Source organism: Bombina bombina, chromosome 4 (assembly GCF_027579735.1).
Source record: "Bombina bombina isolate aBomBom1 chromosome 4, aBomBom1.pri, whole genome shotgun sequence".
NCBI classification, from domain to species: Eukaryota; Metazoa; Chordata; class Amphibia; order Anura; family Bombinatoridae; genus Bombina; species Bombina bombina.
In genome coordinates this window covers 965142441-965166489 of record NC_069502.1, presented here as the reverse complement: position 1 = coordinate 965166489, position 24049 = coordinate 965142441, and the positions used below count along the sequence as shown (strand labels likewise).

General features: G+C 38.1%; 1 protein-coding gene across 3 annotated transcripts in view; it reads left to right on the top strand.

Moving 5' to 3' along the window:
* Positions 1–24049, top strand: part of RRBP1 (ribosome binding protein 1) — a 176425-nt gene that overhangs the window by 49459 nt on the left and 102917 nt on the right. For all 3 annotated transcript variants that reach the window (XM_053711985.1, XM_053711984.1, XM_053711983.1), the window contains 5 exons: positions 2646–2768; positions 13642–13794; positions 16425–16543; positions 16789–16942; positions 23837–23975. In XM_053711985.1, the coding sequence (XP_053567960.1) occupies positions 2646–2768; positions 13642–13794; positions 16425–16543; positions 16789–16942; positions 23837–23975 (688 nt within the window). The remainder of the gene's footprint in view (positions 1–2645; positions 2769–13641; positions 13795–16424; positions 16544–16788; positions 16943–23836; positions 23976–24049) is intronic.

Genomic DNA, 24049 nt, shown 5'->3' with positions numbered 1-24049 from the left:
GGCATCTTCTATCTTCATCCATCCGGCGCAGTGCGGCTCCATCTTCAAGACATCCGACGCGGAGCATCCTCTTCATCCGGAGTCTTCTTCAACCATGACTGTTTCTTTAAGTGACGTCATCCAAGATGGCGTCCCTTCAATTCCGATAGAATTCTATCAGCCAATCGGAATTAAGGTATGAAAAATCCTATTGGCTGATGCAATCAGCCAATAGGATTGAAGTTCAATCCTATTGGCTGTTCCAATAAGCCAATAGAATGCGAGCTCAATCCTATTGGCTGATTTCATCAGCCAATAGGATTTTTCCTACCTTAACTCCGATTGGCTGATAGAATTCTATTAGCCAATCGGAATTGAAGGCACGCCATCTTGGATGACGTCACTTAAAGGAACCGTCATTGTTGAAGAAGACTCCGGATGAAGAGGATGCTCTGCGTCGGATGTCTTGAAGATGGACCCGCGCCGGATGGATGAAGATAGAAGATGCCGTCTGGATGAAGACTTCTGCCTGTCTGGAGGACCACTTCTGCCCGGTTGGGTGAAGACTTCTCACGGTAGGGTGATCTTCAAGGGGTTAGTGTTAGTTTTTTTTTTAAGGGGGTATTGGGTGGGTTTTAGAGTAGGGTTGGTTGTGTGGGTGGTGGGTTTTAATGTTGGGGGTGGAATTGTACTTTTTTTTTTTTTTTTTTTTACAGGTAAAAGAGCGGATTACTTTGGGGCAATGCCCCGCAAAAGGCCCTTTTAAGGACTATTTGTAATTAAGTGTAGGGTAGGGCTTTTTTTATTTTGGGGGGCTTTTTTATTTTGTTGGGGGATTAGAATAGGTTTAATTAGCTTAAAAATCTTGTAATTATTTTCTGTAATTTTAGTGTTTGTTTGTTTTTCCGTACTTGATAATTTTTTTAAATTGTATTTAGTTTAGGTAATTAATTTATTATAGTGTAGTGTTAGGTGTAATTGTAACTTAGGTTAGGTTTTATTTTACAGGTAAATTTGTCTTTATTTTAACTAGGTAGTTATTAAATAGTTAATAACTATTGTACCTAGTTAAAATAAATACAAAGTTGCCTGTAAAATAAAAATAAACCCTAAGATGGCTACAATGTAACTTATAGTTATATTGTAGCTATCTTAGGGTTTATTTTATAGGTAAGTATTTAGTTTTAAATAGGAATAATTTAGTGAATTGTAGTAATTTTATTTAGATTTATTGTAATTTATATTTAAGTTAGGGGGGGTTAGGGTTAGACTTAGGTTTAGAGGTTAATACATTTAATATAGTGGCGGCGACATTGGGGGCGGAAGATTAGGGGTTAATAAATGTAGGTAGGTGTCGGCGATGTTAGGGCCATCAGATTAGGGGTTAATAATATTTAAATAGTGTTTGCAATGCGGGAGTGCGGCGGTTTAGGGGTTAATATGTTTATAGTGGCGGCGATGTCAGGTTCAGCAGATTAGGGGTTAAAACATTTTTTTTAGTGTTTGCGATGTGGGGGGGGGCCTCGGTTTAGGGGTTAATAGGTAGGTTATGGGTGTTAGTTTACTTTTTAGCACTTTAGTTAAGAGTTTTACACTACAACGCCATAGCATAAAACTCTTAACTACTGACTTTCAAATGCGGTACCAGGCTTGACAGGAGAGGGTCTACCGCTCACTTTTTGGCAGACTCGTAATACCGGCGCTATGCAAGTCCCATTGAAAAAAGAGGATACGCAATTGACGTAAGTGGATTTGCGGTATTTCCGAGTCTGGCCAAATAAGTGAGCGGTACACCTGTACCTGCAAGACTCGTAATACCAGAGGGCAATAAAAAATAGCGTTGGGACCTCTCAACGCTGCTTTTTAACCCTAACGCAAGACTCGTAATCTAGGTGTTATTTTCTACTTAAATTGTCCATAGCCCTCTACTGTATATTTATAACAGTTGCCAAAACACATTAAAAATAAATATGTACTTTAAATAAAGTCACAAGGTCTAAACATACCTAGGTAGGCTTAGGAGCAGCAGTGCTCTACTGGGAGCTGGCTGGTTATTGGTGGCTGCACATATATGCCTGTTGTCATTGCTCACCAGGTGTCTTCATCTAGCTCCCAGCAGTGCATTGCTTCTCCTTCAACAAAGGATACCATAAAAATGAAACAAATTTGATGAAATAAGTAAATCGGAAAGATATATAAAATTTTATATGATCCATCTATACCATAAAAGAACAAAAGTCTGTAGTAGGCAACATGCTTCTTGGTAGCTCTAACAGCACGCTACAGATTGGCTGTATTATATAAACATATATCAAGTTTTATTATGCCTCTGAATGCTTAGTCCTAGGAAATATAAGTTAATTTGTCTCTTTAATGTCTATTTAAAAAAGATACTTTAAAAAAATCTATTTTGTGAAAAGCCAGAATTTTAGAAATCAATAAATGTTACAATCCATTTGCTCTTTGACAACTCTTTGCAACTTGGAAAATATTGCTAGTAACGGCTATATGAAATATCCCTGAATAATGAGAATAATAGTTGAGATATATATATATATATATATATATATATGTGGTATTGGATCTTTAACAAAACATTGTTATAGCCATAACTAAGGAACCAAAGACTTAAATTGATTTTTTCCGTAAAATGATCTTGTTTATAGGCTACTCAGAAAGGAGATCCAGTCACAGCTCTCAAACGGCAGTTGGACGAGAAGGAAAAACTGTTGTCTGCGGAACAGGAAGATTCTACAGCTGCTAAAAATAAACTTCGGGAACTGAACAAGGTAAATGCAACATTCAGGCACCTGCTAGTTTCATTGTTCTCTTGCACGTTTGCGTATCTTCGCCAATGTTTTATTAAGAGATTAATTGGGCTGTTAAACCAGTCTAGATAAAGCTAAATAACTTGCTGAACTGCAGTAGTTCAACAGCAAGTTCTATATTTTGTAATGGTTTTTTCATGAGATAATTTGATGTAAATATGAACACTTATTGTCGTTTGAAGCTGGTGGTGCCTCATACATTGGCTGCAATTTCTCTTACGCTCATCTTTATCCTTAATTATATTGGGCAGAATCTGTGTTTACTAAAGTGTAGACCAGTGGTTCTCAAAGCAAGTGACCTCAAGGCCCGGTCAACTTTAGCCAGACATGTCCAGGGACCGGTAGTTATATATACATACACACATTGATCTGCTGCTTCATGCCAAGGGTACACGCACATGTGTAATGGCACTCTGACAGGCCTGCCCAGTATTCCTTATGTGTGGAGCGGTGGGCCTGTCAGAGTGCACATTCAGGGGTATGTCGGGATGTGGCCCACCAGCAGGGCTGCCACGGCCTGACTGTTGAGAAACCATGGTGTAGACCATCCCATCTTAAGTTTACTGTCTCCTAAGTACCGAATACAAGTTTAAATATTTATGAAAAAATATTTTTGGCATTTGAAACCTTTAGAATTTCTTATGTATATTACAAAACAAAAAAAGTAAAATATAGGTTTCTTACGATTTGCACAGGTCCCCTAAAAATATACATGCTTGGTTTTTTTTTTTTTTTTTTTTTTTGTGGTAACAATGACGTCTACGAACGCTCTATAGGAGACAAAAAAAGCTAAATTTTAACCTGCAAATACTCTAAATCAAATAACTTTTTTTAGACAATTTACAGCATTTTCATAACATAGGTTACAGATTTTGCTTTGTGGCCTCTTGTGGGGGGGGGGGGGGGGGCGACAAAGCAGAATGTACAAAAGTGTTAAAGGGGACAGCAAGTAAAAATTAAACCTTCATCAGTCAGAGGATGAAATTGTAAACAATTTCTAATTTACTTCCGTTATCTAAGCCACAATTATAGACAAACGCAATCTGACTAGACTAATGATGCACAAACCGTTGTAATTCAAATTTGTATTGAAGACATTGAGTGATCATTCACCATGCAGACTGGAAAAGTAAGTGAACCTATGTGTATGTGTATGTGTATATGTATGTATGTGTGTATGTGTGTGTATATACAGTCCTTGAAACAGTCATGGGTTTTAAGGACCACATATAAGTCAAGATAATGTAAAAATAGACCCATAGGGCTTGATTTAACAAGTGTCGAGTGGACATGATTCGCTATACATTGTACAAGCATTTCACCAGAAATGCTTGTGCAAAGCCGCTCACTGGCGGGCAATTGGCCGCTAGCAGGGGCTGTCAATCATCCTGATTGGATCGGGATAAATTCAATCCGCCACCTTTTAGGTAGTGGAGAGGTAAAGGAGCAGCGTTTTTTTTTTTTTTTTACTTTTTTTGTTTCAGGCGAGTCTTCAATGATGGGCCTCCGGAGCAGCATCCGCTGCTTAATAAATGGAGCCCATAATGTTTCTCATAGCTAAAACACAGATAATCAATAGGTAATGTTTTTGCAAGCTAGTGTGTTATTGCTAAACATATTTTATCAGCCTCTTGCGTAACACATTTTTTTTTTTCATCCTCTGTTGAGCAACTCTTTCCAGCTGTTGGGTCCAGTAAAATTATTCTTTGAGTGCTAGGAGATTGACATGTTTTCCCACAGTAATGCTCAACCCACGGACTTTCCATTGTTGCAGGATATTCTGGGCAAAAACATCCAGCTATCTCTCTTTCTATAAAACCTGGACTATCAGCGCAGTGCTACTGTATTAGACCTTTTTACTACAATAGCACAGGATAACACACACTACTCTTTAAAGAGATATAATACTCAACATGAATGCATTTTGAAATAGAAGCACTTTGCAATACACGTGTTCGCAAAATGTTTGTAGTAAAAGTAGTTATTGTATCATTTTTAATGTGAACAGGTGTGCGGAGAAATCTAGATATGCCCTTTGCATCTGCTTTGACTTAATAGGGAAATTTGAAATGCACCAGCAACAAATGATGTCCTTTTATAAAGGATCATTTATAGTAAAAAATGGCATTTTCTAATTTGTTAGAGCATGTCATTTTAAAACTAGAGCCCCTGTAATGTTATGGGTTTTAACCCATGTTTTAGGGTGGATTTGATTTTAATCACTACTCAGTAAGCGTTGATTTAAATCATGGATTTCTGTATATACAATCTCATTTTTGCTGGTTGTTATAATCTTAACATTTACAGCCAGGTGAAGCTTTCAATTTTAGAATAATAACTTCCACCTCTAGATCAAAGTAAGGTGTCATAAACGGGTCATGTGATCCAGGGGGGCTGGTTTTGCTACACAAAGGAAAGGTTCAGGGTTATAGTTGAATGCAGCCTAGATTCAGGCACAACTCTCTGGGATGTTATTTGAATATGTACCCACAGGCCTATTGTAAGCTTTGTGGCACAATGGGAAAGGGGAGAGAGGGGATAAGAGAATGGCACTACTGAATGGTGACCCAATTGATAAAATTGATACAATTTCTTAAGGGAGTGGGTGCTGTATACTATTACAATTGTAACAGAACAAATAGTGGTGTGACCCAATATAGAGATGCATAATAAATAGCACTCCTCACCATATAAACCACTAGTGATAAAGAACTATCGGCCAGATTACGAGTTTTGCGTTATGAGCGGCTTGGTACTAACTTACAAGTTATTTCCACCGCTCACCTCCCTATAGCGCTGCTATTACAGGTTTGCAAAAACCCGGCGTTGGCAGGCAATATGGCAGCGTTGAGCTCCATACCCCACACAAATACCAGCGCTGCTTTGAGCTGGTTTTACGTGCTGGTGCACAATTTACCCATAGACATCAATGGGGAGAGCTGGCTAAAAAAAAGCAGAACACCTGCAATAAAAGAGCGTAAAGCTCCGTAACGCAGCCCCATTGATTCCTATGGGGAAAGAAAATTTATGTTTAAACCTAACATAAACCCAGAGTCTAAACACCCCTAATATGCCGCCCCCGACATCGCCAACACCTACATTACATTTTTTTTGTTATTTAGTTAATTGTATTTAATTAATGTAATTGAGTTAATTGTAGTGTAATGTTAGGTGTTAGTGTAAGACAGGTTAGGTTTTATTTTACAGGTAAATTTGTATTTATTTTAACTAGGTAGCTAGTAAATAGTTAATAACTATTTACTAACTAGTCTACCTAGTTAAAATAAATACAAACTTGCCTGTGAAATAAAAATAAAACCTAAGATAGCTACAATGTAACTATTAGTTATATTGTAGCTAGCTTAGGGTTTATTTCTCCAACATAGGTGTGTCCGGTCCACGGCGTCATCCTTACTTGTGGGATATTCTCTTCCCCAACAGGAAATGGCAAAGAGCCCAGCAAAGCTGGTCATATGATCCCTCCTAGGCTCCGCCTACCCCAGTCATTCTCTTTGCCGTTGCACAGGCAACATCTCCACGGAGATGGCTAAGAGTTTTTTGGTGTTTAAATGTAGTTTTTATTCTTCAATCAAGTGTTTGTTATTTTAAAATAGTGCTGGTATGTACTATTTACTCTGAAACAGAAAAGAGAAGAAGATTTCTGTTTGTGAGAGGAAGATGATTTTAGCAAACGTTACTAAAATCGATTGCTGTTTCCACACAGGACTGTTGAGATGAAGTAACTTCAGTTGGGGGAAGCAGTTGGCAGACTTTTCTGCCTGAGGTATGATGGCCACATTTCTAACACGACTTGGTAATGCTGGAAGGCTGTCATTTTCCCTATGGGGACCGGTAAGCCATTTTTTTAGATTAAGTAAAAGAATAAAGGCTTTATAAGGGCTTAAAAAACTGGTAGACATTTTTCTGGGCTAAAACGATTACTTGCTAAGCATATTTGACAGATTATAGCGCTTTATAGTTATTATAATCTTGGGGATTGTTGTTAAAAAACGGCAGGCACTGTATGGACACCTTTTTTCAGATGGGGGCCTTCTCTAGTCATAGGCAGAGCCTCATTTTCGCGCCACTAATGCGCAGTTGTTTTTGGAAGGCAAGGTATGCAGATGCATGTGTGAGGAGCTAAGATCCACTGAAAAAGCTTATAGAAGGCGTCATTTGGTATCGTATTCCCCTCTGGGCTTGGTTGGGTCTCAGCAAAGCAGATTCCTGGGACTGTATAGGGGTCAAATTTGGTGTGCAATACTTTTAAGGCTTTAAGACACTGTGGTGAAATTTTGGTGAATTTTGAACAATTGCTTCATACTTTTTCGCATATTCAGTAATAAAGTGTGTTCTGTTTAAAATTTAAAGTGACAGTAACGGTTTTACTTTAAAACGTTTTTTGTGCTTTGTTGACAAGTTTAAGCCTGTTTAACATGTCTGAACCATCAGATAAACGATGTTCTATATGTATGAAAGCCAATGTGTCTCCCCATTTAAATATATGTGATAATTGTGACATGGTGTCCAAACAAGGTAGGGACAATGATGCCACAGATAATAATAGTGCCCAAGATGATTCTTCAGATGAGGGGAGTAAGCATGGTACTGCATCACCCCCTTCTGTGTCTACACCAGTTTTGCCCACACAAGAGGCCCCTAGTACATCTAGTGCGCCAATACTTATTACTATGCAACAATTAACGGCTGTTATGGATAATTCTATTGCAAATATTTTATCTAAAATGCCTACTTATCAAAGAAAGCGCGATTGCTCTGTTTTAAACACTGAAGAGCAAGAGGACGCTGATGATAACGTTTCTGACATACCCTCACACCAATCTGAAGGGGCCAGGAGGGAGGTTTTGTCTGAGGGAGAAATTTCAGATTCAGGAAAAATTTCTCAACAAGCTGAACCTGATGTTGTAACATTTAAATTTAAATTAGAACATCTCCGCGCACTGCTTAAGGAGGTATTATCTACTCTGGATGATTGTGACAATTTGGTAATTCCAGAGAAATTATGTAAGATGGACAAGTTCCTAGAGGTTCCGGTGCCCCCCGATGTTTTTCCTATACCCAAGCGGGTGGCGGACATAGTAAACAAGGAATGGGAAAGGCCCGGCATACCTTTTGTTCCTCCCCCTATATTTAAGAAATTATTTCCTATAGTCGACCCCAGAAAGGACTTATGGCAGACAGTCCCTAAGGTCGAGGGGGCGGTCTCTACTCTAAACAAACGCACTACTATTCCCATAGAAGATAGTTGTGCTTTTAAAGATCCTATGGATAAAAAATTAGAGGGTTTGCTTAAAAAAATGTTTGTTCAGCAAGGTTACCTTCTTCAACCAATTTCATGCATTGTTCCGGTCACTACGGCAGCGTGTTTCTGGTTCGAAGAACTAGAAAAGTCGCTCAATAAAGAATCTTCGTATGAGGAGGTTATGGACAGAGTTCATGCACTTAAATTGGCTAACTCTTTTATTCTAGATGCCGCTTTGCAATTAGCGAGATTAGCGGCGAAAAATTCAGGGTTTGCTATCGTGGCGCGCAGAGCGCTCTGGCTAAAGTCTTGGTCAGCGGATGTGTCTTCCAAGACAAAATTGCTTAACATCCCTTTCAAGGGCAAAACACTGTTTGGTCCTGATTTGAAAGAGATTATTTCAGACATCACCGGAGGAAAGGGCCACGCCCTTCCTCAGGATAGGTCTTTTAAGGCTAGAAATAAGCCTAATTTTCGTCCCTTTCGCAGAAACGGACCAGCCTCTACTTCTACATCCTCTAAGCAAGAGGGTAATACTTCTCAACCCAAACCAGCCTGGAGACCGATGCAAGGCTGGAACAAGGGTAAGCAGGCCAAGAAGCCTGCCACTGCTACCAAAACAGCATGAAGGGATGGCCCCCGATCCGGGACCGGATCTGGTGGGGGGCAGACTTTCTCTTTTTGCTCAGGCCTGGGCAAGAGATGTTCAGGATCCTTGGGCACTAGAAATAGTTTCTCAAGGTTATCTCCTGGAATTCAAGGAACTACCCCCAAGGGGAAGGTTCCACAGGTCTCAATTATCTTCAAACCAAATAAAAAGACAGGCATTCTTACATTGTGTAGAAGACCTGTTAAGGATGGGAGTAATTCATCCAGTTCCAATAAGAGAACAAGGGATGGGGTTTTACTCCAACCTGTTCATAGTTCCCAAAAAAGAGGGAACATTCAGACCAATTCTAGATCTCAAGATCCTAAACAAATTTCTCAGGGTTCCATCGTTCAAAATGGAAACCATTCGAACGATCCTTCCTACCATCCAGGAAGGTCAATTTATGACCACGGTGGATTTAAAGGATGCGTACCTCCATATTCCTATCCACAAGGAACATCATCAGTTCCTAAGGTTCGCTTTTCTGGACAAGCATTACCAGTTTGTGGCACTTCCATTCGGATTAGCCACTGCTCCGAGAATTTTCACAAAGGTACTAGGGTCCCTTCTAGCGGTTCTAAGACCAAGGGGCATTGCAGTAGTACCGTACTTGGACGACATCCTGATTCAAGCGTCGTCTCTGTCAAAAGCAAAGGCTCATACGGACATCGTCCTAGCCTTTCTCAGATCTCACGGATGGAAAGTAAACATAGAAAAAAGTTCTCTTTTCCCGTCAACAAGAGTTCCCTTCTTGGGAACAATAATAGACTCCTTAGAAATGAGGATTTTTCTGACAGAGGTCAGAAAATCAAAACTTCTAAGCTGTTGTCAAGTTCTTCATTCTGTTCTTCGTCCTTCCATAGCGCAGTGCATGGAAGTAATAGGATTGATGGTTGCAGCAATGGACATAGTTCCTTTTGCACGAATTCATCTAAGACCATTACAACTGTGCATGCTCAGACAGTGGAATGGGGATTATACAGACTTGTCTCTGACGATTCAAGTAGATCAAAGGACCAAAGATTCACTCCGTTGGTGGCTAATCCTGGACAACCTGTCACAGGGAATGAGCTTCCGCAGACCAGAGTGGGTCATTGTCACGACCGACACCAGTCTGGTGGGCTGGGGCGCGGTCTGGGAACCCCTGAAAGCTCAGGGTCTATGGTCTCGGGAAGAATCTTTTCTCCCGATAAACATTCTGGAACTGAGAGCGATATTCAATGCTCTCAAAGCTTGGCCTCATCTAGCAGAGGCCAAATTCATAAGGTTTCAATCAGACAACATGACGACAGTTGCATATATCAACCATCAGGGGGGAACAAGGAGTTCCCTGGCGATGGAGGAAGTGACCAAGATAATTCAATGGGCGGAGGATCACTCCTGCCACTTGTCTGCAATCCACATCCCAGGAGTGGAAAATTGGGAAGCGGATTTTCTGAGTCGTCAGACATTCCATCCGGGGGAGTGGGAACTCCACCCGGAAATCTTTGCCCAAATAACTCAATTATGGGGCATTCCAGACATGGATCTGATGGCGTCTCGTCAGAACTTCAAGGTTCCTTGTTACGGGTCCAGATCCAGGGATCCCAAGGCGACTCTAGTATATGCACTAGTAGCACCTTGGAACCTTAAACCTAGCTTATGTTTTCCCACCGTTTCCTCTCATTCCCAGGCTGGTAGCCAGGATCAACCAGGAGAGGGCTTCGGTGATCTTGATAGCTCCTGCGTGGCCACGCAGGACTTGGTATGCAGACCTGGTGAATATGTCATCGGCTCCACCATGGAAGCTACCTTTGAGACAGGACCTTCTTGTTCAAGGTCCATTCGAACATCCGAATCTGGTTTCTCTCCAACTGACTGCTTGGAGATTGAACGCTTGATTTTATCAAAGCGTGGGTTTTCAGATTCTGTAATAGATACTCTGATTCAGGCTAGGAAGCCTGTAACTAGAAAAATTTACCATAAGATATGGAAAAATATATCTATTGGTGTGAATCTAAAGGATTCCCATGGAACAAGATAAAAATTCGTAGGATTTTATCCTTTCTACAAGAGGGTTTGGAGAAGGGATTATCTGCAAGTTCTCTGAAGGGACAGATCTCTGCTTTATCTGTTTTACTTCAGTAAAGGCTGGCAGCTGTGCCAGACGTTCAAGCGTTTGTTCAGGCTCTGGTTAGAATCAAGCCTGTTTACAGACCCTTGACTCCTCCCTGGAGTCTTAATCTAGTTCTTTCAGTTCTTCAAGGAGTTCCGTTTGAACCCTTACATTCCGTAGATATTAAGTTATTATCTTGGAAAGTTTTGTTTTTGGTTGCAATTTCTTCTGCTAGAAGAGTTTCTGAGTTATCTGCTCTGCAGTGTTCTCCGCCCTATCTGGTGTTCCATGCAGATAAGGTGGTTTTGCGTACTAAGCCTGGTTTTCTTCCGAAAGTTGTTTCCAACAAGAATATTAACCAGGAGATAGTTGTACCTTCTTTGTGCCCGAATCCAGTTTCAAAGAAGGAACGTTTGTTACACAATTTGGACGTAGTCCGTGCTCTAAAATTCTATTTAGAGGCCACTAAAGATTTCAGACAAACTTCTTCTTTGTTTGTTGTTTATTCTGGTAAAAGGAGAGGTCAAAAAGCAACTTCTACCTCTCTTTCCTTTTGGCTTAAAAGCATTATCCGTTTGGCTTATGAGACTGCCGGACGGCAGCCTCCTGAAAGAATCACAGCTCACTCCACTAGGGCTGTGGCTTCCACATGGGCCTTCAAGAACGAGGCTTCTGTTGACCAGATATGTAAGGCAGCGACTTGGTCTTCACTGCACACTTTTGCCAAATTTTACTAATTTGATACTTTTGCTTCTTCAGAGGCTATTTTTGGGAGAAGGGTTTTGCAAGCCGTGGTGCCTTCCATTTAGGTGACCTGATTTGCTCCCTCCCTTCATCCGTGTCCTAAAGCTTTGGTATTGGTTCCCACAAGTAAGGATGACGCCGTGGACCGGACACACCTATGTTGGAGAAAACAGAATTTATGCTTACCTGATAAATTACTTTCTCCAACGGTGTGTCCGGTCCACGGCCCGCCCTGGTTTTTTTAATCAGGTCTGATGAATTATTTTCTCTAACTACAGTCACCACGGTATCATATGGTTTCTCCTATGCATATTTCCTCCTGTACGTCGGTCGAATGACTGGGGTAGGCGGAGCCTAGGAGGGATCATATGACCAGCTTTGCTGGGCTCTTTGCCATTTCCTGTTGGGGAAGAGAATATCCCACAAGTAAGGATGACGCCGTGGACCGGACACACCGTTGGAGAAAGTAATTTATCAGGTAAGCATAAATTCTGTTTTTACAGGTAAGTATTTAGTTAATGATAGTAATTTTTATTTAGATATATTTTAATTATATTAAAGTTAGGGTGGTTAGGTTTAGGGGTTAATAACTTTAGTATAGTGGTGACGTTGGGGGTGGCAGATTAGGGGTTAATATTTAACTAGTGTTTGCGATGCGGGAGTGCAGCGGTTTAGGGGTTAATATGTTTATTATAGCGGCAGCGATGTCTAGAGCAGCAGATTAGGGGTTAATAATTTTATTATAGTGTTTGCGATCCGGGAGGGCCTAGGTTTAGGAGTTAATAGGAGTTAATAGGTAGTTTATGGGTGTTAGTGTACTTTGTAACACTTTAGTTATGAGTTTGATGCTACAGCTTTGTAACGTAAAACCCATAACTACTGACTTTTAGTTTACGGTACAGATCTTTTAGTTATAGGCTTTACCGCTCACTTTTTGGCTGGACAGGCAAACTCGTAATACCGATGCTATGGAAGTCCCATTGAAAAATGACTTTTTGAAAGGTGCAGTAGTTACGTTGCGTTACGGCCGAAAAAGTGTGCGGTGCATCTATACCTGCAAAACTAATACCAGCGGTAGTGAAAAAGCTGCGTTATGAGGCTTTTTCACTCATAACGTAAAACTCGTAATCTAGCTGAGTGTTTTTTGATTTTGCAATATTAATTGGATGTATTATTGGTGGTGGACACTTTGGAAGACATGATTGTCCCTAATTGTGGGAACACATAAAGATTAAAAAGTAAACTTTATTGTTAAATTATTAAAAGAATGGGCGAGAACACATTAAAAACATAAAGTGGAAACACCGTAACAAGACACAGTAAAAATCAATTCTGGTGGGGTATGGATGTTTATAATTATTAATAAAAGTGGTCCAAATGCATATCCAGTATGAGTATTGCGAAATGGGACTAGCATCTTGATTGGCTTCTTAGTCCCTTTACAATGGGATATGTCCAGGTGATATTTCTAGTCAACATTTTTATAGATATGTTGCATCACTTTCAAGTGCTTCAACATTTATGTATCATGTCCCTTTAATATTAAAGTGTATAACAGAAACATAATTTAAAAATGTTTTAGCATTTATTCTTTGAAACTGGAATATGTACAGCATTGCCTCTATTTGTGCTGAACTACTTAGAGATATGAAAATCCCCCCCAAAAAAATTCTGATTCAGACAGAGCATACCATTTAAAAAAAAAAGTTTCAAATTTGCTTCTATTCTTTGTTGAAGAGATACCCAGGTAGGTGTGTGGAGCACTACATTGCAGGAAATAGTGCAAATGGATAACATTCTTGCAAAACTGTTGCTATATAGTAATCTAGGCATGTGCACGCTCTTGAGCTTACATCCCTGCTTTTTATCAAAAGATACCAAGAGAATGAAGAAATGTGATAATAGAAATAAATTAGAAACTTGTTTTAAAATTGTATGCTCTGTCTGAATCGCGACGCAAACATTTTGGGTTACATATCCCTTTAATATAACATAACTGGTTTCATTATTACTTACATGTATATAGAACACATAATTTACAATTTGTTTAATCCACAGTTAATGTTATTTGTGTTTACTACAGGAATTTGCTACAGAGAAAGTCAAAGCACTTAATGCCGAGTCAAAACTTAAAGAGCAGGTGGTATCCCGAGACCAGGAAATTACTGCATTGCAAGCCCGCATGCAAGCTAGCTACAAGGATCATGTAAATGAGATACAGCAGCTACAAGGAAAGGTAAAAATCATTGCCTGCCAAAATGAACTCTGTTGTGCAATGTCTTTGCAGGAAGTAATAGAGGGATATGTCAGCTATTCCGATGATGTAAGCTTGAGATGGATGAAATCCAGTTTTTCGATCCTTACCAGTGGAGTCTGACAATATACAATATTTTTTGCTGCCTTTTTGGTGAAACCATACTTTTTTTTTTTTTTTTTTCTCTGTCTCGGTTTCTCCCCATTTCTTTCTCTCGCTAGCTTGTGGGCTTTCCCCGTTGTATTGCCTAAGCCAGAAATGTCAGACGTTAAGCCTTTGTAATTAGGGATTTGAATAGTAAAGCAAATATTCTCCTTGAAGGGACAATGTACTCCAAAACAAATATGTTCTATGTAAATGAAGCTTTAGCAAAATTTGCTATTTTGCAACTAAATCTCCTAAAAATGGGATAAAACTTCCATGGTGTTTCACTGCATATGTATACATACGTAATATACTCTAATCACTGGGCTAGAGTTTTCCCCTAACTACCCTGCCTTCAGCCAGGAAGTCACTAGCTGACATGCCTGGCTCATTGATGCTGGAGCTGCACGTATGAGTTTTGCTTAGAAACTACTTTTTTATGTGTAAAATCAGAAGAACAGGGAATATATATATATATATATATATATATATATATATATATATATATATATATATATATATATATATATATATATATATATATATACTCATATTAGCCTAAAACCAGCCAGCTAGGTATGTCTCTGCTCCACAGACACTGCTGCTGTCTTTTTACTCCCTCACCTCTAAACACACTGCTCTGTGATGCCATCTACTTGTAGCCAGGATCATATTCTCGGAGCAGTGTGTCAGACGTTTAGCTGCTGTGTCTTTACCATAAAAGCAGCCTAAAATATTCAGCTGTGTCTGCCTCTTATGGTCCGGTAACACTAATGCTGGTTATTTACTTCTCCTGCACCGGGTGGTTACTGTGGTAATAAAATTTTACAGACACAGCAGCTAAGCATCTGAGACACTGCTCCGTGAATATGATCCGGGCTACAAGGAGATGGTTTCACAGAACAGTGTGTTTAGAGGTGAGGGAGTAAAAAGACAACAGCAGAGTTACTGTGGAACAGACATACCTAGCTAGCTGATATTCCCTGTTCTTGTGATTTTACTCATAAAAAAGCAGTTTCTAAGCAAAATTCATAATACTAAGTTCAGCTCCAGCATCAGTGAGCCAGGCATGTCCGCTAGTTACTTACTGGCTGTAGGCATGGTAATTAGGGAGGGAGGGGAAAACTCTAGCCCAGTGATTACAGTATATTACGTACATATACACCATGAAAGTTTTTTTTTCAATTTTGATCATGAGGAATTTTCTTGATTCTGATTCCAGATAATTCCTCATGATCATCCAATCCCACACACAAGGTGGGATTTATGAACCAGTAATAAATAGATTTACCAAACAGCCGGTGTGTAAACCCTCTGAGGAAGCGTGAGCGAAACACGAGTCAGGGGTCTGGCTTCAGAGAGTTCATACTCTCATTTTTTTTTTAAACCCCTTACTCCCTATGATAATTGTCGATTGCAATAATTTTTGCCAATAGCTTGTAAATGTGTTATATTCTGAGATCAGATGTTATGGTATGATAGTGAAACAAGTCAGTTAAACGTTAATCTAGCCCCCACTATAGAAGGGGCTTAAGCAGACAGAATCTATTACATTGAACAGCTGTGCTAAAATTAACTGTGCTAAAGTTAACTGTGCAAGCAAGAACTTTATAATTACAGTTAGAGTATTAGCTAGATAGCTTTAATCTCACAATCTGACATCCCACATATTAACAGGTCTTCTTGTTAAGTTATTTCTGAATTTAATACCTGGCTACAAAAAATATTGTTTGTATCTGACTGCTTGATATTATACAAACCAAGTACAATGTTTCACATCTAGATACATGATTCTCAGTGGTATTATTCATACACCTTTGCTGTATATTGATATCTAGAGAGTTTAAGTGTTTTTAAACATGTATGATTGAATAGTTAAACCAATAAAGATAAAGTATGAATGGTTAAAAAATCATTCCTGTATTATTCAGTGAGAATTTTTCCTATATAATTGTAAGGGTAAAGCTTTTTTTTTTTTTTTTGTTACAAACTTTGTAACTCATTTTTATATGAGTCTCCTTAGTGCTATATTGCCCCCCTTACAGGTACTTGTTGATTACAAAAATATTTGGCACCTTTATGTACTTACCATTAGTATTACTTTACCTACTATCTTGTTACTATAGTATACAGATAAATTGTGTAATTACAATGTGTTTTATATACGTTTTAGCATTTGAATATTCTGTTTATTATTGATTCCCATAGACGTTTATAATAAAGTCAATAAATATTCAATTGTTAACATTCATATATCCAGATGTTGCCTATCATAAAGGTAAAAAGGTAGGTTTGTGAGCATGGATTGGCATAGTTTGAAATGTATTTAGAATGCACAAAAGTGGCCAACATGAATCATTTTTAATAAATATGCCAAACACTTAGAGAAAATAAGTTGATAATAATAAAAAAAAAACTGCTTAAAATGAAAAGTGATCACTAATACACGATTTTATTTCTTTCATCAGATTCGAACTCTTAAAGATGAACTTGAGAATGGGCCTAATGCTCAACTCGCTCGTCTTCAGCAAGAAAATTCTATTCTTAGAGATGCACTTAACCAAGCAACAAGCCAAACTGAAAGCAAGTAGGTATTAATACATGCAATCAACTTCTGTTTAAAACAATAGAAGATGTAAACCCTTTCATATTTTTTTTTTATTTATGTTTTAGTAGAATATGATACTTTGCTTTATTTGTAATAAATTTTTATGTTCCTTATCCATATCTTCTTTATGGTAATTAAATGCAGGAAAAAATACCCAATTATGAAATCATCTATTCAATAATTGATGTAATAAATACAGTAATAAATATGCATTGGACTTCTAGGCAGAATGCTGAGCTAGCCAAACTCCGTCAAGAGTGCAGCAAACTGACCAAAGAGCTAATCGAGAAATCTGAGTCTCTGCAGCAAGAGGAGCAAAAAAAAAAGAACCTTGATGTTAAAATATCAACTTTTGAAAAGCAAATTTTCCAGCTACAGGTAATAAGGCTCATTAACTTTAAATGATAAAGTCTACGTGAAAACTATTAATTATAATAATAAAGCGTTCATGCTGAAAAATGTGCAAACAAGGCTGATTTCAATGAAAATATAGTAAATTGAATAGAGCAAGCAGCTTGGTCAAACAAGGCAGGCACTAGTATGGGTCCCAGGCACTTAAGAAAGGCAACACATGGGGATAATATAATTGCCTTACATCATATAAAAGTGCCCATGTCACTTGTGTATATCTATAAATCTCTTTTGGCTTTATGATGATTTAATGCACTTCACTTCCATGCAGCTGCAGATCTCTGCTTACCAGTCACTCCCCTCGGTCACTCCTAGACAGTTCCTCTTTTATAGGGCTGTGGATTTGGGCTTATCCAAATGACGAAGATGGTGGCTGCAAGCTTCATTCTGCAATTTTTGTCGCCGGATTTATTCTTGTGAAAGTGCAACACACTAATGGTGGATTTGCACAGATCTTAGTGTGTTGTACTTTTAGAAGAATAAATCTGTCTCTGAAAAGTCGGATCAGCCTGACTGTCACAAATGCACATCCCTACTCTTTATTCCCCTCTTGCATCCTCTGAGTTGTAAGCTTTGCAACAGAAACAGCTGAAGTTGAAGTAGTGATCCACTTTGTTTCCTCTTGTTCTTGCAGCTCTTTAGAAATAAGTTCTCCTGTTTTAATAGCTTAAAGGTGCCAGATACTGAAGCTCCGCCTCTTTGTACGGGGGTGCTGCCATCTTGGAGCTCAGGTATTTTTACAGCCTGTGACATAAGCTGTGCACACTCACAGATCAGTAATATTGTCTGTTTTTTTTTTACAGCTCTATAATGTGCTTGAGGTTAGGGTGCATGATACAAAGCAGTAACTTTACATTTTTTTGCAGTGACTGCATTGCTCTATATTAATGTTGACTTTTTAAAAAAATATATTTTGTGCAAATGTAAAACTGTGTAAAAGAGGTGGTGCTTCAGTATCTGGCACATTTAAGCTATTAAAACGGGAGAACTGATTTAAAAAGAGCTGCAGGATTAAGAGGAAATGCAATAAAATGGTAAGTAGTTACTATTCGTTTGTAGTTGTGCTCAGCAGTTTAATGTCCCTTTTTTTAAAGGAAGGAGTGGTATGGAAGATTTCTAGTCGCCATGCAACTTGGTGACCTCTATTTGTCAGCACCTGAGCGAGTAGGTTAGGAGGAAGGAACTAATGTAAGGTAAAAGGGTTGCACACTGTTCTGTATGGTTCTCTTAAAGCAACCGTAAACACCTAGTAAATACAAGATATTTTTGTTGTGTTGCTATAGAATATCATATCAGTTAAGTCTTCATGTTATTAAAACAAATTAACATCCTTTTTACTGCAATTATTTTTCAATCGCCAAACTCCACCTATCATCTGCCTTAAATGAAGGTTCTAATCTGGGCTTTAGTCTGCAGACAACGAAACAAGGCTAGCCACTGTTATAAAGTTAGTATAAAGTACTTTGTTTTCAAGTTATCAGCTAAATCCAATTAGGGACTGATATGCAGCAGAATTAGCCTTGAGGAGTCAGCAGTTGTATTTTAAGTTTATAAAAATTAGAAATGGCTAAATTACATGAAGAGGCAAAATAAATAATGAAAATATATTGCACAGCTGTGTTTTATTATTCAAAACTAAACATTCTGTATTCAAATCTCAAGGTGCTTACTGTCCCTTTTTAAAAGGACTTCAAAATCAGTGGCATTATTGCAATATGCATCCTCATTTTAATTTATATTGTGTTTTTTTAACTGCTGTATTTTACTTTAAAGCCTTAAACTTGCATTCTAATCTTGTCTCCTTAATCTTCGTCAGTATATATTTGCTGATAGAAGAATAATTTTGCTATTATGAGATGACCGTTCTGAAAGACTTTCTTCCTGTATTAGATCTATATTGCATTAAACAAAAAGTGGGTGCTTGACTAATAAGCTGCTATACTTTATTTTATTATTGAGCTTGTTAAATGTGTTTTGTACATTTTTGTGTATACTGCACAATTAGAGCGCCCTCTATTGGAACTGGTGACTATATACTTTGCTCTGTATTGACATTTATATTAAAGGGACCTGAAACCCCAATTTTTTTTTTTCCTGATTCAAAAAGAAAATTCAACTTTCCATTTTACTTCTTATCAAATTTGCTTAATTTTGGCATTCTTTGTTGAAGGAGCAGCAATTCACTGCTAGGACCTAGCTGAACACTTCGGGTGAACCAGTGACAAGGGGCGTGTGTGTGTGTGTGTGTCTACCAATCGGCAGCTAGCACCCAGCAGTGTAATCAGCAGCCAGCTCCTGGCAGTGCTTTGCTGCTCCTGAGCATACCTAGGTATGCTTTTTTACAAAGGATACTAAAAAAACAAAGCAAAGTAGATAGTAGAAGTAAAGTGGAAAGTTTTTTTAAATTGCATGCTTTATCTGAATCATAAAAGAAAAATGTTAAGTTTCATGTCCCTTTTTATGCTTGTGAAAATGTAGAGCTGAATAAAATAATTTGGGGGCAGCATTGTGGTCCTTGGGCCCTAGTTTGAACAAGTCTGTGATTGGTGAATGTTGGAATGAGTGACCAGAATTAAGAATGAATTGTACTGTGGTATTTAAAATAAAAAAAATTAATATCACTTGGATCTAATTTTAGCAAATACTTAAAGGATTATAGAAATCAATATCTGTACTTCAGTTAAATAAACTGTTTTCCTCATATTAAGTAACTGTAATCCTGTGTCCAGGTCTTGTAAATGCATTTATTCAGCAGAGGACATTTTGTTTTAAGCTGCACATTTCTCTCTCTCTCTCTTTTTTTTTTTTTTTTCTCTAAAGATGAGATTTTTCCACATTAGGTAGCAGAGGATGAATAACTGGCTCTTTGTTAAAATTGCTACAATATTCCAGTATAGTTCCAAAGCTTCTAATGCTATGTTAACCTTTGTACTGTCAAAGAGAACAGATAGATATAAATTATCAAGGAACAAAGGTACAAGGAACTTAAAGTACAAATAAACAATAGAAAACATTTTATATGATTCTTAACTTGTGTTCAAAATGTTTGAGCCAAAAATGTGTTTGTTCATGGTTTGTGAAAAGTATAATTGGGTTAAAAGAGCGATTCTATTTCTGTATGTTGTGAGGGCAAACATGTCTGTAAGACCTACAGTATGAAGGTATATGTTTATTTATTTTTAAATAACAATGGGCTAGATTACAAGTGGAGCGCTATTTTAATGTGCCTGTAAAGGGGCAAATTTGCCAGTTTACAGCCACACGTTAAATAACCAGCCATTACAAGTGGCTGGTTAGTGCACTCACAAGCTTGTTGGGAGCACTTTGTACTAAGCGCAATTAACCTCTGGTTAATTAAAAAAAAGGTGCCCCCCTCAAATAAAATGTGCAGTTCCTAGTAATAAAATAAACACTTTTTTTTCTTTCTTTTTTTAAACTGCATGAAGCAGTTATAAGGGGTTAAAGGTAGGGGTAGTGGGGCGTTAGAATATATATTTATGTGTTAACCCTTTAAGGACACAGGTTTCAGTTTGCTCAATTGTTTTATGACGGAAAAATTCCGTCATATGTCCTTAAGAGGTTAATATGTATGTATATACACATAAATATATATGTATATATTCACTTACACACATATATATATATATATATATATATATATATATATATATATATATATATATATATATATATATATATATATATATATATTTTTTTTTTTTTTAATCTGCTGTCCAAAGCTGCGCAAATTACCCGCTGCGCTAGGTTCCTTTGCCCTGTCTCATGTCAATAGAACAAGTCTCCCATTTGGAGCCTATGGAAGCTTGCTCTCATGAGCACAAGGCTTCCAGGCAATGCGAATGTGGGCACTGGTATTACTGAGTAGAGCGCAGATATCACTCGTTATCTAGGCCAATGTGTTTTTAAAAGACAAATTTTTCATAGTTTCCTTCTTCAGATCTGATGCAGCTGTGATTCATGTGATGGAATTTTCCATTTGAAATGTAAAATGGTTAAAAGTACAGAAGGTTGTTGTGAAGAGGTGTCCTAAAATCATAGAGGGGTTTGCATGAAGTAGGATGATGAGAGACTGCATAAGTGCACTTTAAACAAAACGCAACTGATTATACACAAAAACGATGGCATGAGTGGACATAACGTTACAAATATCTTGGTTTACGAAGAAACTAACATTTTAATAACGTTTTAAGAAGCACAAGTTGCATTTAGTCAAACATCTATATTACTGAAATGTGCTATCATTTTAATTTCATTCCATATACTCTGGAACGTGGAGGGCATGCACTCTGCATTTAATAATAGGTGATGTTTGAAGCTATTACAGCAGCTTACTGACTACTGCTGACTACTGATTTTTTTTGTTGGTATCTGTGTGTAGGTATGTAGAGTGTTCCCAGTTGAACTTTTACTGATTTGCTAATTTAGTAAAATTACAAGTTATATTCTGTATGTAAGATGTATATCATTTTGGCTAATTGTTAGGAGTTAAACACCAATTTCCCTATAACTGCATGTAATAGACACTACTATAAAGTAGAATATCCACAGATACTGAGATAAAAATCCAGTATAAAACCTTTTTAAAAACTTACTTAGAAGATTCCAGTTTAGCAGTGTTAATGATGTAAGGCTGGGACACCCACTGAAAGCAAGAAGTGCAGACATTTCCCCCCTCCCCCTTCCCTGCATATGACAAGATCCATTACACAACCGGGAGTCTGTAAAAATCAGTGTACATCTAAAACCTTGGGGCTTAGTTAGGAGTCTCTCTTAGGCATCACTAGTTGCAACTTAGCTGCTTTCCATGAGAGCATACTGAGGTATGCTCAGAAGTATGCATGTGTTTTAAACACTATATGGTAACAGAGTTTGGAAAAAATGTTTGAAACAATGTTATACATAAAGTGCTCAATACACTTTCACCCTCCTGAGCCTACTTCAATCTTCCTTTATGCAATTACCAAATTTAAGCTAAGGATAACAAAAAGGGGAGGTACATTTGATACAAGAAGTAAATGAAAAAGGTTTCTTTTTAATTGCACACTCTATATAAATCATTAAAGTTTAATCTCCCATATCCCTTTAACTATTTGGATCGAAGTGTGCAACAAAAGAAGAAAATGTAATGAGCAACAACGCATTACAGGAGTGAAAACTTCAAGAAACCTGGTAATTTGTCAGAATTTTTGTGCAAAGTCACCCATTAAATCAAGTCCGGGTTAGGAGCCTGAAGCTCACAGTATAGCCTCCCAACCATCCAGATTCCCTACCAAACACAATTGTGTTTTCTCCCCAAAGTCTTCTTTTTATATTTTTGCTATCACATTACAATAATAGCCTTAGACTTTTGTTTCTTAACTGGTTCCTTCCTCTACCTTCTGTTTCTCATCCTTATCCTTTTTTGCTTTTCATCCTTTTCTAGATCATTACAGCCCAAATTTCTTTAAAATTAAGAATGCTGCTCCCATATGTTATGCTTTAAGAAGTTTGGAAAGACAGACATTTCTGCATTGCACTGAACACAGTCTTAGAGTGTTAGTCAGATGATAATTGTGGGGGACTTTAAGGGGGCGATTTATCAAGCTGAGGCGGACAGGGGCGCACATATGCGCCCCTGTCTGTCGCAGCTTGCCTCTGGTGGGCTGAATTTCCCTGGCAGAATTCAGCATTGCACACGAGTGCTATTTTGCGCTAGCGTGCAATCTCTCCCCTTGCCCACGCACAGCCAATCATGGGCGGGCAGGAGCTGTCAATCTCCCCGGTCAGATTAGACCACGGAGATTGTTTTTTGGCACTTTAGAAGTGGCGAAAGGTTAGGAAAGCAGCGGTCTGATGACCGCTGCTTGCTAAATACGGCGTGCAGGTTCTCTTGTGAGAACCTGCAGCCGTAGGGGCTTAAAGGCTGGCGAAAGCCTTTGATAAATCGACCCCCAATAATGCCTGTGATAAGCATCAGGCTATTCTGCGAACTAGATAAGTTTATACTTTTTAGAAAATATCGGGTAGACTTGCTGGGCCTATGGCTCTTATCTGCCATCAAAATCTATGTTTCTATGTAGAGCAAGATTGCCTAGCATGCATATGCTCACAGGCAGCTTTAAACCCCTCTATCTTGTGTTTTCTTTCTTACTGGAAGTTTCAGCAAACTTGACGTAGTTTAATGCTAATGTTATGATGGCAGCTGATAGTTTTTTTAGAAAGCCAACCTGGATTTAACCTTGGGTAGAAGATACCTGTGCCTTTTCTTTCAAGATTTCTTGACTTACAAGTGTTCAGGAGGGAAATGGTAGGTTTCGTCCTTAGATTATAGAAAAAGACATTCAAGGGTCGTATTCTCACTTTCTTCAACTGTGTTTGGAAGTGATACATTTCACTCTCAGGACTGAAGATCACAAGTTTGGCCTAAGATTATACCTGCCCAAACCTGTCCTATGGATACTTGTCTAATTACCTAGGCAGCCTTGATGTTAGATGTTTACTTTCTGAAGGTGACCATATGTATATGTCAAATTTCCAAGAGGTAAGGGAATTCTGTGCAGAATGGATACCCAGGATACATTGCTGCCTGTCTGTTTAAAGACAATGTTTCTCCTGCGCCAGCTTGGAAACAGGAGTAGTTTTAATGATAACAGTGACTTCAATTAAAAGTTCAAATAGATATCAATGTATGCACAAATTAAAGCTGAATTTTTATATTATTGTGCATTTAATTTTTTGGGGGTTTCTAAAGTTACATTTGCAATTAATTTGCAAGCACTCTTTCATTAATATATACCTTCTAACCCATTTTGTATTTCTGCAGTTAGTGTTTTATATTAAGCTTTTTTTTTATTTCACCAGACTTCAAAACAGGAAGGTGAATCTACCCTACAAAAAAGACTTAATGAAGTTAATGAAGAGCTACGCAAATCTCAAACAAATTACGAAAACCTTCTTACAGATACAGAAAAAGCAAAAGAAGGACAGAAGAATCTTCCAGGTGATTATGCAGTATTTATGTTCAGCCTACATTTCCTTAGTGTTGTATAAGACCGCACATTTAGGGAAATTATG